The sequence below is a fragment of the Triticum dicoccoides genome, chromosome 2B (genome assembly GCF_002162155.2).
Source record: "Triticum dicoccoides isolate Atlit2015 ecotype Zavitan chromosome 2B, WEW_v2.0, whole genome shotgun sequence".
NCBI classification, from domain to species: domain Eukaryota; kingdom Viridiplantae; phylum Streptophyta; class Magnoliopsida; order Poales; family Poaceae; genus Triticum; species Triticum dicoccoides.
The window spans coordinates 53090185-53106345 of record NC_041383.1 but is presented as its reverse complement, the minus strand read 5'-3'; the positions used below and the strand labels follow the sequence as shown (position 1 = coordinate 53106345).

Sequence of the window (16161 nt, the reverse complement as noted above, 5' to 3'; positions counted from 1 at the left end):
TAGCTAGGCGGCACCGGCAGGACGGCAGGCAGGCGGCATCCATCACCGGCAGGAAGGCAGACCTCCGATGCACAGCAGCAGGTCAGAACCCCCTCCCCTCTCTGTGGCACGATAGGATCAATACCCGAGTTTGGTTGACCACACACAGAAATAAACTACGTAGTAGATCTTTTAAACCATTTTTATTTTTATGTTTGTATACAAATAAAGAAAACGATTATGCTCTGTTTATGCATGTTTCCCCACTCTCCCTCTCCGTGCCTTAATTATATTTCTCTTGTGATTGTAAATTCTTGGCCTGATGCCTGCATCACATTTATACTTGTCTTGTGATTGGAAATTCTCAACAGGTACCCATCCCTGGCCTGCTGTGCTGTGCTGCAACTCAACCCCCCATTTGCAGCAGCAGCAGCTAGGTACTAGGCAGAGGGAAGGCAGCGGCATCCGTCACCGGCAGGCAGGCAGCATCCACGTGCCAACGTACGTGTTATACACACACTCCTCCCCTACGTTTGCAGCTTCCAGCAGCCTATTTACCAACAAATTTCTTTTGATTCCTCAATGCAGGTGCTGCACATCCTTCATCCCTGCGTCCGGCCAGAGGATGGCTGAGGCTGCCCTCGGCACGGCGCAATGGGTGGTGGAGAAGGCGCTAGGCCCCGTTGCAGATGGCTTGCTGGGGGACTTGGTCAGCCAGCAGCAACCTTGGCCTCAACATTGAGGACCTCAGGATGGAACTGTTGCTCGTCAAGGCCACGCTCCAACAAGCTGCCCGCAAGGAGATATGCGGTACGGCCATGGAGGAGCTGCTGCAGAGGCTGCTGGACTCGGCACACAACGCCGAGGACTTGCTGGACGAGCTGGACTACTTCCGCATCCACGACGAGCTATATCATACATACAATGCTGCTGACCAGCACGGCAAGGGTTGCATCTGCAACCTCGCCCTCAATGCTCGACACACCGCCAAAGCTCTTGCCAAACAGCTGTTATCCTTGTCCGCGTACTGCTTTGGTGCCAACACTGGTGGTGATCACCGGCAGGGAGTTGCAAGACAACATGTCAGTTGTTGTGCTTGGCCGGGTGGCAGGCAGAGACTACCTGGCGATTCCTCCTCGCCGCCAAACGCCAATCAGACTGGTCAGGAGCTCAGTGGATGCATGCCAAAGCTTAGTAAACTCCTCCCTTGCTCATCTTCCCCGCATCCACATGTTCATGGTGATGAAGTTGGTGCCAATGCGCAAGAAACACCAATGCATGAGTTTAATAGGGTCGATTTCTCTCAAAGGATGAAGGGCACAGTAGAGCAACTAAAGCTTATGCGCAATGAGGTTACCAAGATTCTGCAAGGTTGTGGCCCTAGAACCATCCCAGACATTGCCCAGAGCCGTCCCATCACCAAAGGTCGAATTGATGAGCCAAAACTGTACGGGAGGGAGACTGTCATGAATAGCATCATACATGATATCACCAAGGGTCAATACTGTACCAAGGGTCTTACTGTGCTTCCGGTTGTTGTTGGTCCTGGGGGAATGGGAAAGACAACTCTGATACAACACATATATCGCAACCAACAGGTGCAGAATCATTTTCCAGTCAGGATTTGGATGTGTGTGTCATTCAATTTCAATCTGGATAAGGTGCTAGAACAGATTGAAGTAGGTACTCGTCCAGTTGAAAGTGAAAAGGAGGGCAGTACAATTGAAGAGTTGATTGAAGAAAGATTGAAATCTAAAAGGTTCTTACTTGTATTGGATGATATATGGCAGATTAGTGATGTGGGTGACTGGGAAAAACTCCTGTCGATACTCAACCAATCACAAGAAAAGGGTTCCATGGTTCTAGTCACAACTCGGTTTCGAGCAATAGCACAGGTGGTTAAAACAACTGGCCATTCAATAGAACTGGATGGTTTAAATTCTGGAGAGTTTAGAAAGTTGTTTCTCACATTTGTCTTTGGCGATGAGCAATGTCCAAGGGACAAACATTTTCTGCTTGAGACCGGAGATAAAATAATGGAAAAACTAAAGGGCTCCCCTCTTGCAGCAAGGACTGTTGGTAGATTGCTAAGTAAAGACCATAGTTTGGGGCATTGGAAAAGGGTCCTAAACAGTAAAGAATGGGAAAAGCAAACCAATGGAATTATGTCTGCCTTGAGGCTTAGCTATGACTTTCTCCCTTTCCATCTGCAGCAATGTTTTTCCTATTCTGCATTAGTTCCTGAAGATATATATCTCAGAAGCTATGATCTCATCAGCCTGTGGATCGGACTAGATATTTTGATACCTAGTGATCAAAATCAAACATTTGAAGATATAGGTTTGAGCAATTTAAATGAGTTAGTCAATTATGGATTTTTCAAGGAAGAAGAAACTGATGGTGGTCAGCGGTATGTTATGCATGACCTACTACATGATTTGGCAATGAAGGTTGCATCGCATGATTGTCTTTGCTTATGTCTCCCTAATGTTGGATCAGTGGTAATTCAGCCACCCAGCCATCACTTGTCTATCAGCACACATGACTTAGGCGAATATGATGCAGTGTCAGGTGAAAAATTAAGAAGTGAATTGGAAGAACTGAAGACAAAATTGAAGGTTGAACATTTGCACACATTGATGTTATTTGGTAAAGTGAATGGAAGTTTTGCAAAGATATTTGGTGATTTTCTTCGGGAAGCAAATGCTCTTCGTGTTCTTTATTTGCTTGACATGATGTATCCCATTGAGTCCATGTTACATAACTTTTCAAGACTTGTCCACCTACGATGCCTATGTCTAGGGACATGTGACAGAGAGATGCATTTACCACTCAACATCTCTAAATTTTATCATTTAAGGGTTCTAGATCTTGAGCCATGGTGTGGGAGTTCTGATTTGCCCAGAGACATGAGCAATCTTGCAAAACTGTGCCATATTCATGCCCGAAGTGATGGTGAGCTTCATTCAGATATTTATAATGTGGGAAAACTTAAACTCTTAGAAGAGTTGAAGGTATTTCGAGTCAATAAAGAAAGTGAAGGATTTGAACCAAAGCAACTAGAGCATTTAAGCAAGCTAAGGGAGCTTGGCATCTACAACCTTGAGAAGATAGATACTGTAGAAGAAGCAGCTCAAGCAAAACTGATTGAGAAAAAATACTTGAAGAGGTTAACATTGAGCTGGGATAGTGAGCGGTCTAGTGTTGAGGCTAGTGTTGAAGCAGCGGTTCTTGAGAGCCTTCAACCTCATGGAGATCTTGAAGTGTTGTGTATTAGAGGACATGGAGGTCTTTCTTCTTCAACATGGCTGGCAGAGGAGTTCGCTGTTGAAGGTCTGCAATCTCTTTATCTGGATGGTGTTTCTTGGGGAGTTTTCCCTTCTTTAGGGAAGGCGTGGGATCTTCATGAATTAAGGTTGGAGAATATGGCCAGACCGAAGGATTTTATCATAGAGAAAAGCTTTTGCAGGCTAACACAGCTTACACTCATTGGCCTAGGAAGTTTTGAAAAATGGCTTTACCCAGCTGAACAAGAGTCTTCCCTGGGTGAACCAGATGCTCATATGTTCCCTCTTTTGCAAGTTCTGGTTATTAGAGAGTGCCCGAAACTCTTGGGGTTGCCTTTCTCAAACCACATTGTTTCCCCAGATTGGTTCCCCAAGCTACAAGAGCTTGAGGTACGCAACTGTCCCGAATTCTTGCCATTGATTCCCATCTCCTGGATCGAAAGTAAGCGTTTTATTACTGTGAAATGTGTAAAGATGCTAAGGGAGTTTGCATACTCAAAATCATACAATGGAGTACAATTGAAGATTATTGGAGAGGCCGATTTGCATAGCATAGACCAAGTGTTAGTTTTTGATAAAGAACTAACACTTCTGGAGTGCCCACCTCTGGAGTTGAAGCACCTTCTGATGCTAACCTCGCTGAGGACATTGATTGTACAAAATTCAGTTGGACTAGTTGGACCACTACGAAGAGGTCAGGGTGATGTGGCATGGCAGCTCCCTGTTGAGGATATCTCTATGCAGAACTTAAATGGTAATAGTGGAGAGGAACTGACAGAGCTCCTCCCCCACCTCCCAAAGCTCTCCAAATTGGATATATGGAAGTGTAAAAATATAAAAAAGCTGGTAGTGGGGGTGGACGTGCAACAAACAACACAAGAAGCATCAGAGATGGGGGGAGGTGAAATAACAGCAGCAGAAGAAGAAGAGGATGATGGGGTGCTGCTCTTCCCAGCTCATCTTTGTGACTCACTACGGGAATTGGAGTTGAGTCACTGCTCACCAACTCTTGTTCCTGGTGGAGGAGGACTCCAAGCTTTGCGATCCCTCCATAGATTAACAATACGGTGGTCCCCAAAGTTTCTATCCACCTCCTTTTCCCGTCACCATTTTCCTTCCTCCCTACAGTTCCTGTACCTTGCAGGTGTGGAAGGCATGGGGATACTGGAGCCCCTCTCAAACCTGTCCTCTCTCACCAGATTAGTATTGAAACATTGTGGAGAGGATCTGAAATGTCAGGGCTTGTGGTCTCTCCTTACCACCGGGGGCCAGCTCAACGAATTAGTGGTCAGGGGTAGCCCTAGATTCTTTGCTGATTGGGATCCCAATCCCAGACGGGCTTTGGGGGATGCTGAGGGAGGTGAAGAGCAACAGACACAACTTGTTTCGTCCACACTGCAGGAGCTCGAGATTGATGACATCTTGGGACTACTTACTGCACCCATCTGCAGCTTCCTCTCTTCCTCCCTCACCAAGCTGGAACTTCATGGGGATGGGCCTGAAGGGATGGAGCGCTTCAGCAAGGAGCAAGAGGACGCCCTTCAGCTCCTCTCCTCCCTCCAGCAACTCGTGTTTTGCAATTTCAGGGACCTTCAACAACTCCCTGCAGTGCTGCGTAACCTTACCAGCCTCAAGAAATTATTTATCAACGGCTGCCCAACAGTCTCGTCGTTGCCCAACGATGGCCTCCCTGAATCACTGCAAGAGCTATATGTCGGATACAACTGCAGCCAGGAGCTAAAACAGCAGTGCAGGGGGTTGAAGGGAGCCATCCCCAAAGTATATGCTGATTCCGAGGTAACACAAAAAATACGTTCTTGTGTTTTTCCACTTTGCCCTTTTCCTGCATTCCTCCTTAATGATGCTGTGTATGTTCCACCGTGCAGGATAATGACTTGGAGTTCCTTCATGCAGTACTTAAATCTTGTCTTCCTTTCTGTACTTAAATCTGGTAAGTATATCTAAATTGGAACTTTACTCCTGCTGTACTTATATCTGATAAGACACAATGTGTGCTGATTGGCCCTGATCTTTCACCACATACTAATAACAGCAATATTTGGGGATTTTTTGTGGAGAAGTGTATGAACTAGGTGAAGTTGATCTATCTAGCAACCAGAAATTAGATAGAATAGATAATTTAGTTGAAGCAAAGTAAATGTGAGAGGAGAAGCAGAAAATAAGATGGGGATTAAGCACATGGGGGTGCACCCAAAATACCTTTCTAATTGAGATTTCTCAGCACCTTTCTTTGATGCAAAGCAGGAACAACATACTTCTGAACTGAACTATAACTGGGCTCCCTCTTGGTTCTAATTTCAGGCGGAGCCATTACATGCAAATTAGCTGCAGGAACCTTCATTAGGGGTGTCCACACCAATATCAGTTATATACACTTCAACTTATACTCAGCACAAAAAAAAAATCCAGTCTTACTCGTGCCATATCAGATTACCATTTTATTCTTCTCAAAGGTAGTGAAACTATTTAAGATTTGTTTCTCAACGCCGCTTTTCTTTCCACAAATCGATAAAATCGGCATCATTATCAGCCAATGCCTTCTGCAAGTCTCTTCTTTTTTCCAACAAAACCTGTGATCACCATTTGTTTTTGTTATGTGTGCAGGTGTTTGTTCGATCATATAGGCTTCTTCATATCTTGCATTTATATTTGGGTTATTGTTATTCATCAAGACGTGGCAGTCTACTCCCCTGTTTTGGGTGTCACGATCAAAATAGCAGTAGGACATCAGTATGGAATAAATGAGCCTTCAGGGCAAGCTACTGATATTAAGGTGATTTTTTCTTTTCATATACTGCTATGTTGCTGTCAGTACCAGGTGTTCTTGCATTTCTAATTTCTGTTGGCTTGCTGTTCAGGTGTTCTTATGTTTGGTGGGCTTTGAAGCCACTTGTGTTTACATTTTGTCCAAAACTCATGAAGACTGAAGGTATGCCTGGAAAATCATCAGTTTTAGGGATCAAAGGATCATCTGGCATAATTATGAAAAACAGTGAATTGTCAGTGTTTTGCTTCTGATCATGTGTGCAGTTTTCCATCCAGGTATACTTGCAGCTGACAGGTTTGCCATCCAGGTATACTTGCTGCCGATCAGGCTTCCTGTACTAACTAACAAGTGACTCCTCTGTGCAGACAAACAAGCCATAAGTGAATGGCTTATTGTTATTATTTCCTTAAGCCCCAAATACTAGAAGATGCAGCTTATTAACGAAAGCTTGCACTGCAAAGGTAAGAAGGGATTATTTGAATGGCTGTTCTGAGTACCAGAAGAGGGACATAATTAGCTATAACTGAATGGCTGTTTGAATTTTGCAGGTGTGACGACTTACTGGAGAAGGACCGCTATACACCTTCTCGATGACTCCAGCGCTGCAGAGGTTCATTCATGTGAGGTAAATAGGCCCCAGTGAACTTCATCTCTGCAAGATAGCTACATGTTCTTATCAGCTGGGTATATCTGAAGCCTGTCAGCCTTGTTATGCCACTTAGAATTAAATTGCTGCAATGAGTAGGTCCATATTGTGTGTGCGATGGTTAGTATTTCGGTCATTCGGTATTAGTGTAGGTTGTGTAGGACAAAATATTCTAGCGCTGACCGGCAGAACCATGACAGTTACTTACACATTCCCCTCTTTGTCAGGAACAACCAGATCTGAAGAAATTGACGCTTGTCATGTTGTTAACTGAAGAAATGGACACCCAGCGGTTGGCGCCAAACTGGGCCATCGTCGACCATCCGATCTTCATCTAGCGACAACCTACCGCATCAGAAGACACTTGCCATGCTGTTAAACTGAAGAAATGGACACCCAGCGGTAGGCACCAAACCGGGCCATCGTCGACCGTCCGATCTTTATCTAACGACAACCTACCACTTCAGAAGACACTTGTCATGTTGTTAACTGAAGAAATCAACAAGCGGTTGGCGCCAAACCAGGCACATTAATTGTTGACCAACCGACCTTCATCTAATGACAACTTACTGCCTCGCCCTGAGTTACGACACACCGCCACCCTTGATCGCGCATCCAACAAAACAGCTCTGAAGACTGGAGCTGTCGCAATTTGAATTACCTTCTGCTGCCTCCTTGTTGACCTGCCTTACTTTAGCATTAAAAGTTTATCCTTTCCAGTGGTTGTAATGGGTATAAAACCCCGGATCTGAGAGCCCTGGGGCTCATCTTCCTGAACTTGGCGTAAACCCTGCGCTAGCATAAACGCCGGTCCTCTATTCGCTATATATTGTTTCTCTTGCGGTCATCCTCTGAATTCACCTACTTGGGTACTTGGTGTGATCTGCGAGTGATTAGTTTTGTGAACTACTCCCTCCATAAACTAATATAAGAGCATTTAGACTACTATTTTAATGATCTAAACGCTCTTATATAAGTTTACAGAGGGAGTAGTTGGGTATTGTTACTCCTATTCAGTGCTCCTGCTTGCTGATGCTCATCCACATGTACGCATGAGGATACCTACCTACCTAGCGAAATGACGAGCTTGTTCTTCTCGGCCAAGCAATCCTGCTCTCATCTCATCCGGCAGCTTCAAGTCATGTTGGTGTGAGTTGGAATTTATATATCTGTAAGAGGGCTGAACTGTAAAATGTACAAATAATATAGATAGAGAATAGAAAGATGGATCGAGATGAGATCTAGAAAATTCCCCATCCATCGCCTCTGCCTCTCTCTCTCTCCGTTCTTCAACCTAGCTCACTCAAATCTGCATGATTTTCGTATGAGATTCAATATGGCACCAGAGCAGGTTCTTTCCTGCGTGTTCCACCCGGAATTTTAAGCGAAGATTGGCCGCCGACGAGGTGCTGTGTCGCCGTACTCTGGAGCTTGCGGTCGCTGCAGTCGTGTGTTGTGGTGTGGTCTCTCCGAATCCCCGTCTTCATCCCTGCTGCAGTCCGCCGTCCGGCCCGGCCATAGGTCTGCAGCGCTGCTCCGGTTTGGTGAGTGGTTTGCGGCAAAGTCAATTTCATCCCCAAAGTGCCATCGTTCTTCCTGGTACCTATCACCCCAATAGCTAGTTCATCTCCAAGTTTGTTTTTTGGCTGCTATTCTCCTGCGTGAGATCTCCATCACAAGCAGTGGAGAAGCCAAGTTAAATCAGGCTCGTGTACTACAGCAAGTAGCACCTTGCGTGGTGAGTCTTACAATTGTTGAGTGTGCTTGGGGTGTGCTTTTGCATTGGAAATGTCAGAACAATCTAAAGACAAGTCAGGGGATGCAAGTATAGAAAAAATGTATGAAATTTTCAGTAAATTGCTTGAGCAGCAGCAGCTTAAAGCAGTCCCAGAGACAGTTAAGTATGCCCTGGAACCAAATCCAGTGAGGTTGTCAGGTCCTGGCAACTATGTTAGTTGGGCACGCCATGCTCAATTGATACTGAGTTCCCATGACTATGAGTACCTGCTTGTTGATGATGAAGAAAAGCAGAAAAGTGGTGATACTCACACAAGACAGATCAATGATAGAGTTCTAGTATGGCTGTTGGGAAGCATGGATCCAATTGTGCGACAACAGGTCGAAATAATGTCATCCGTGTCTGAAGTGTGGACCGCCTTGGAGAACCAATTCGCTGGGAAATCAAACAAAATGCAGGCAACCCGCGTTATGGAGGAATTAACTCATCTAAATCAGGGCACAAAGTCTGTAACAGAGTATGCTGGTGAATTGAAACGGTTGTACAGGGACCTGCACTACTATCATCCTTTTCAAGCAGTTGACAAGAGAGATCTAGCCATTCATCACAAATGGTTTGAGACGATTGTGGCCAAGCTGTTTCTAGATGGACTAAACCAGGAGCTTAACCTTCGGCGACAACTTATATTCTCTCAACCAGAATGGCCAAGTCTCGATGATATTATTTCCAGTGTGCTTGAGGAAGAAACTCGGTTGGCTCAACCTAAGGAGGATGATCTGAAATGTGCAGATGATCGTGCGGCTTTATCTATGCAATACCGCCGTACTCCCAGGCCCTTTGGCAAGATAGACAAAAACAAGTTGCTTTGTGATCATTGTAAAAGAAAAGGACACACAAAGGATGGATGTTTTGAGCTGCATGGATATCCATCTTGGTGGGAAAAAGGAAAACCTCGGACAAGGGGAGTTCAATGTGTGAATAGAAGGCAAGCTAACCACACCACGTCTCTACGGGGGCCACCAGTGGTAGATGTACGAGCTCTTGAGGAGTTCAACTCCAAGCTTAAACTCTCAGAAAGCTCATCTTCCTCGCAAGGCACCTCTAAGGTTGATTCCAATCTAATTGCCACTTCTCACCAAGGTATGAACCTTTATCAAGCGAACACTACCACCAAATCAAAACCTTGGATTATTGATACAGGAGCTACAAATCATATGACAGGGGATTCAGACTTGTTTGTATCTTATACACCTTGTTCAGGTAAAGACAAGGTTCGTGTAGCGGATGGATCCATGGCATCTATTGCAGGACGAGGATCCATCCGGTGCACCAAGTCATTGTCTTTACCTCATGTTCTACACGTTCCCAAGTTCCCAAGTTCCCAGTGAACCTATTATCTGTTAGCTCTATGAATAAATCTCATGGTTGTAGAAGCTGGTTTGATCCTACGTGTTGTGCTTTTCAGGAGCTAGGGACTAGGAGACAATTGGGGACTGGGACCGAGCATGAAGGACTTTATTATCTTGATGATGGAACTGATGAAGTGGCTTTTGTATCATGTTTGTCTTCCTGTCAAGAGTTATTGTTGCATCACCGCAGGCTTGGGCATCCTTCCTTTGCTGTTTTATCCCGTGTTTATCCTGCTTTATTTAATTTATGTCCTAAAGAGGCTCTGGTATGTGATGCTTGTGAGCTAGCTAAACATACTAGGGGCACTTATCCTAGTATTGGTCTTAGAAGTGAAAAACCATTTGAAAGAATTCACTCCGATGTTTGGGGAACCTGTGAGGTTCACTCAGTTTCTGGGCACCGGTGGTTTGTCACCTTTATTGATTGCTTTAGTCGGTACACTTGGCTCTATCTTCTGAAGCATAAGAGTGATGTATTATCTGTTTTCAAAGACGTGTGTGCCCTTATTAAAAATAAGCATGCAGCTACTGTTAAAATTCTACATACGGACAACGGTACAGAATATGTCAATCATGAGTTTGAATTGTTTCTTGCTTCGAATGGCATTGAACATCAGACGTCATGTGTTAATACACCAGAGCAAAATGGTGTTGCTGAACGTAAAAATAGGCATTTGCTCGAAGTTGCACGTTCATTGATGTTTACAATGAATGTGCCCAAATTCCTTTGGGGCGAGGCAATTAAAACTGCAACTTACTTGATAAATCGCATGCCTCTTCGTGTTTTAGGTTACAAAACTCCTGCTGAATGCCTTTTAAATTCTAATGAATTTGTGGTTCCTCCAAAAGTCTTTTGGAGTGTTTGTTTTGTGCATGACTATAGAAATTCAGTACGGAAACTAGATCCTCGTGCTCTTAAATGTGTGTTTATGGGTTATTCTCCCTCAAAAAAGGGCTATAGATGTTGGTGCCCTTCAGAGCATCGTTTTTTTGTGAGCATGGATGTAACTTTCCGTGAAAATGAACCATATTATGAATCAAATGTTGGGTCTGGTACTTCATTGTCACCACCTGATGAGCAGCAAGAAAGGGTAAATGAAGGGCCTGTCCTTGTTCTTGCTCCCACTTCTGGTGATCCTCTGTCTACTAATAGCACTCGAAATCAGGGGGAGGAAAATGATGGTGTTAGTGATGATAACTCTTGTCATGGAGACGAGGATGATGGCATAGGACACTTATCATTTCCATCTCAAGATGAGGAGTCTCAAATGCGTGAGGACCCAGGTACCAATACTATCACTTCTGATTCCGTAACTCCTACGAGTACATCAGGGCAGAGTGATAATCAACCTTCTACTCCTGTAGACACTTTACCTATTGCCTTACGAAGACCAACTAGAACCCAAAATGCACCAGGATATCTTAAAGACTACAAACATGATATAGCCAATTACATCTCCTACAAATATTGTAGTCCGTCCCTCCAAACTTTTATTGCTTCTCTAGATCTTACTTCCATACCAAAAGACTGGAAAGTTGCCTTGAAAGACCCCAAGTGGAAGGATGCAATGCTGGATGAGATGAGAGCATTGGAAAAAAATAAAACTTGGGAGCTCGTGGATCTACCTCTAGGCAAGCAACCGGTGGGATGCAAATGGGTGTTTACTATTAAGCACACGCCAGAGGGTAAGATAGACAGATATAAAGCACGCCTTGTAGCCAAGGGGTACACGCAGACTTATGGTATAGACTATGATGAAACCTTTGCACCTGTGGCAAAGATGAACTCTGTGAGGACTCTCATATCTTGTGCGGTTAATTTTGATTGGAGCATCTACCAGATGGACGTAAAAAATGCATTTCTTCATGGAGATCTTCATGAAGAGGTGTATATGCAAATTCCACCAGGTTTTGATTCCAGCCGTAATACAGGAAAAGTATTATGCCTACATCGTTCCTTGTATGGGTTAAAACAATCACCAAGGGCGTGGTTTGATCGTTTTAGACAAGCTATGTTGAAAAGAGGCTATCGACATAGCAACGCTGACCACACATTATTCTATAAACATGCTAATAACAAGGTAGCAATCCTGATAGTTTATGTTGATGATATTGTGATGATAGGCAATGATACCGAGGAAATTGTTGGCCTGAAGCATCATCTCGCACAGGAATTTGAAGTGAAGGATCTAGGACACTTGAGGTACTTCCTTGGCATAGAAGTCTTGCGTGGTCCAAAAGGTATATTTTTGACACAAAGGAAGTACATCTTAGACCTGCTCAAAGAAACTGGCATGTATAGTTCAAAACCGGCTACTACTCCCATTGAACAGAATCACAAATTAAGTAGTGATTTAGGGAATCCGGTTAATAGAGAACGCTATCAGAGACTTGTGGGTAAGTTGATTTATCTTTCCCACACTCGTCCCGATATTGCATTTGTCGTAAGCGTTGTGAGTCAATTCATGCATAACCCAAGAATGGCTCATCTGGATGCTGTTAATAGAATCCTACGGTACCTTAAAGGGTGCCCAGGAAAAGGACTTCTCTACACAAAGCAAGGGAATTTACAAGTTGAGTGTTATGCAGATGCGGACTGGGCTGGTTCTCTAGATGATCGGCGATCCACTTCTGGTTATTGTGTATTTGTTGGGGGAAATTTAGTCTCTTGGCGAAGTAAAAAACAAAATGTGGTAGCTAGGTCAACTGCCGAGGCTGAGTTTAGATCCATGGCACATGGCCAGCTATTATGGCTGCAGATTCTTCTAACTGAACTAAGGTTATGTCAGAGTAAGCCTTTGATGCTTTACTGTGACAACAAAGCAGCAATTGATATTGCGAATAATCCAGTGCAACACGATCGTACTAAACATGTTGAAGTTGACCGTCATTTCATCAAAGAGAAACTGGATAGAGGAGTGGTTTGTATGCCATATGTGACTTCAGCAAATCAGGTAGCAGATGTTCTAACAAAAGGTCTATCAGAAAAGTTGTTCTCTATCTTTTGTAGCAAGATGGGTCTATCTGATGTGTTTGCCCCATCTTGAGGGGGAGTGTTGGTGTGAGTTGGAATTTATATATCTGTAAGAGGGCTGAAGTGTAAAATGTACAAATAATATAGATAGAGAATAGAGAGATGGATCGAGATGAGATCCAGAAAATTCCCCATCCATCGCCTCTGCCTCTCTCTCTCCGTTCTTCAACCTAGCTAACTCAAATCTGCATGATTTTCGTATGAGATTCAATACATGTCCTTCACTTGTATCCTGGAAGATATGTAAGCCGTTGTTGTTGTTGTTGTTGTTGTTGGCTTCAGTAGGTGGTGAGAAGGAAGAAGTGGGAAATAGCTATTTGACAAATGCTGCTCTGCTCATCTCCCCTGCTTCTCAAGCATACAAACCTGATGTATATGCTGGAAGGTTGTCTGTCACCGCCTCTGTTGATTGTTATAGCAAGTCCATGATCTTTCACAAAAGTTCGTGATGCAACGGCTGGCTGGAGATTTCATTCTTTTTTTTCCTTTGCAACGGCTGACTTTGTATGCTGGAAGCGTGTTGACACCGGATTTTGGCAAGGTACAAAAGGCAAGTAAGATGGCATCAAGTGAAAGAGTTTTCAGCATGAAAAGTTTCAAGTCGCCGAGTGGAATAACTTTGATGTTTAAGTCATCGACATCCGACCTCATCTTAGGGGCCGAAACTGTACTCCGAGTGGCAGAATTTAGTGCTCCGAGTGCTTTTCAGCCGATTACGCCTTCAAGACGACCTCAGATGAAGTAACACTCTAAAGGAATTGTTTTCGTCTCGTCGAGGCAATCAATTTTGATATATAGATCATTTCAATCCGAGTTCGTATGCAAAAGTTAGAGGCAATACACTGCAGACCGAATCTAAACGGAAATATGGCGCGAGGTACCAGACACCCTGTCTGATGGGTTGCGCGAGCAATTCGGACCTCAAGAAGGCCTTGAATCGAAAAACCTACAACACAAGAAAGTTTCGTCTCGTCAAGCCGATCAATTTTCATATATAATTCTTCTCAATCCAAGGTCGTATGAGACCTGGGGAGACAAATCAAGATCAGGCTATGTTTTCGATCGAGTGAAAAGTTTACCATCCGAGTGAAAACTTACCGGTCGAGTGAAAGCTTACCTTTCAAGTAAAAACTTACTGGTCGAGTGAAAGCTTACTTTTCGAGTGAAAACCTACCGATCGAGTAAAAGGTCGAGTGAAAACGTACCGATCGAGTAAGAGGTCGAGTGAAAACCTACCGATCGAGTAAAAGGTCGAGTGAAAACCTACCGATCGAGTAAAAGGTCGATCGAGTAAAAGGTCGAGTGAAAACTTATCGATCGAGTAAAAGATTGTCTTCCGACTGAAAATGTGGTCATCATCCGAGTGAAAGATTGTCTTCCGAGTGAAAATATAATCATCCGAGTGAAAAAGTCCAGTCGGACCATCCGAGTGAAAGACTCTAATATCCGAGTGGATGAGCTCAAATCCGAGTGAAACTGAACATGTGCCCAAAAGTTTATCAAGATGATCTCGGATGGAGAAGTGTTCAATACAGAAGTTGTGCGTATCGTAAAAAAGGTGAAATTTGGTTTTGGAGTCATCATCATCAGAGATAGCATATGGCATGCAAATTCACTATGAGACTCGGATAATCCAGTCTGCTGCCAGAACGAATCCGACTGGAACGTAAAGATGGCTTCGTGGAGTATTCAAGATGGCCTTATTTGGAAAAGTGATCAACATAAGAGTTGTTCGTCTCGTCGAGGCGCACAAGTTTGATATTTGGACCGTCTTGATCGGAGATCACATGCAAGCTCGAAGGCCCGCGCAAGGAGGAAGACAGAAGTTGGGCCAGATTCAGACTGAATCCGAGTTGGAATAGAACTAGAACTCTAGGACGTGAATTGATGTAATTTTCTTGTAAGGAAATCCTAGATGAATCCTTTACTTGTACGGGAAGTCCAGCCGCCTCTTATATATGTTGGGGGTGACGCCCGATTGAACAACACCAATCGAACCAATCAATCTATTACATTTTGTCCAAAACTCATGAAGACTGAAGGTGTGCCTATTTATAAATAACACTAGTTTATTATGTTGTTCCATATCGGTATAACATTAATATGTAAATTACCTTTATTAAGAGTGAATCAGGTTGTCGATTAATGCCAGGAATTTACTTGGTGACCCCAACTATTTACATGTGAAACCTGCCTATCTAGTGATGAGACTGTAAGTACCTTGCCCTGGTATAATTTTTACCTATTTCAGTCAGACATGCATGTAGTGTCAGTAGCTAACCTCAGTTATGATGTTTGCTCCGTTTTGTAGATGAATCTCCTCGGAAGCAAGATATTGAGTTGGGGGAAAGGTGTGGTTGACCGAGACAGTCTTCTTCCACTGCAATAGCCAGACGAGATTGGTGCTGTTCGGCGCATGCAGTTTTGAGTTTTAACTGTCAACTGTTGCTTGTGACATCTTTGATACAGTGTGCCAAATCCATCTTAACCGCATGCTGGTCACTGTGGAATTGCTGCAGCCATTGCCATGTTGCATATGATATTTTCGAAGGTATCCCCATGCTGCTGCGGCATTTGTGCAAGAAAAGGATAAAGGTCATGTCTAAATATTCAGATCCGCTTCGTTTTAATCACACGGAGGGATGATGCTTTTGTACTAACCAACAAGCAACTCATCTGCGCAGGCCATAATGGCAAACAAGCTGACAGCCTTTCATCACCTAAAATTGACACTGCAATGGTAAGAAGGAGGCTATGTATGTCTGCTCTGTGTAGAATGGCGCTATGAATAATCAGCAGACTGAATGGCTGGTCGTATTTTGCAGGTGTAAGTAATTGGTGAAGGTTTTGTACTCTTGGTTCTCACCAAGAACTGCAACTCCAGCAGAACGTTTATTCATGTGAAGTAATAAGGCCACGGTGAAATGCAACTCTGCAAGAAGTACACTAGCTTAGCTAACATGTTCTTATTAGTAGCTTAACTGACTTGAAAACGTTTCAGAATTGGAGTGCTGGCAAGGACGGTGATGAGTTGAATTGCAAGTCTGCAGAATAAAAATGCTTGCTGGAGCCATGCTAAGGAAGAAGAAGCCTTTCCTAAGGCTACAGCACAAGTGCAGCCTGCAGCTAAGTATATCTGAAGCCTGCCGTTTCATGATGTCTTTCAGAATTAAACTGTTGCGACAAGTACGTCATTCACATTCATACCATGTGTGCGATGGTTAGTATTTCGGTCATTTATTCAGTATTAGTGTAGCAGACAATATTGTGACCCTGACCA

General features: G+C 43.8%; 1 protein-coding gene and 1 long non-coding RNA gene across 4 annotated transcripts; both read left to right on the top strand.

The window, feature by feature from the left end:
• LOC119362103 (disease resistance protein RGA2-like) lies at nt 1–7536 on the top strand. 3 transcript variants are annotated; one of them, XM_037627295.1, is made up of 10 exons: nt 1–81; nt 351–480; nt 568–5063; nt 5153–5217; nt 5589–5740; nt 5892–6060; nt 6146–6329; nt 6420–6515; nt 6603–6679; nt 6928–7536. In XM_037627295.1, the coding sequence occupies exons 3-4, from the start codon at nt 669–671 to the stop codon at nt 5210–5212; spliced, it is 4455 nt and encodes a 1484-aa protein (XP_037483192.1). In that variant the 5' UTR covers nt 1–81; nt 351–480; nt 568–668; the 3' UTR covers nt 5213–5217; nt 5589–5740; nt 5892–6060; nt 6146–6329; nt 6420–6515; nt 6603–6679; nt 6928–7536. The 3 variants fall into 3 exon arrangements, with proteins under 3 accessions (XP_037483192.1, XP_037483193.1, XP_037483191.1); XM_037627296.1 differs by lacking the exon at nt 5589–5740 and having other exon boundaries at nt 6146–6216; XM_037627294.1 differs by lacking the exon at nt 5589–5740.
• A 7448-nt stretch (nt 7537–14984) lies between these two features.
• LOC119367085 lies at nt 14985–15894 on the top strand. The gene is made up of 4 exons (XR_005176188.1): nt 14985–15093; nt 15193–15476; nt 15566–15621; nt 15707–15894. It is a non-coding gene; the product is annotated as an uncharacterized LOC119367085 (long non-coding RNA).
• The last annotated feature ends 267 nt before the right edge of the window (nt 15895–16161 follow it).

Coding starts and splice junctions, on each gene's coding strand:
- LOC119362103 (XM_037627296.1), top strand. CDS start 669: ATGGCTTGCTGGGGGACTTGGTCAGCCAGCAGCAACCTTGGCCTCAAC. Junction 5,064..5,152: donor AAGTATATGCTGATTCCGAG/GTAACACAAAAA, acceptor TCCACCGTGCAG/GATAATGACTTGGAGTTCCT.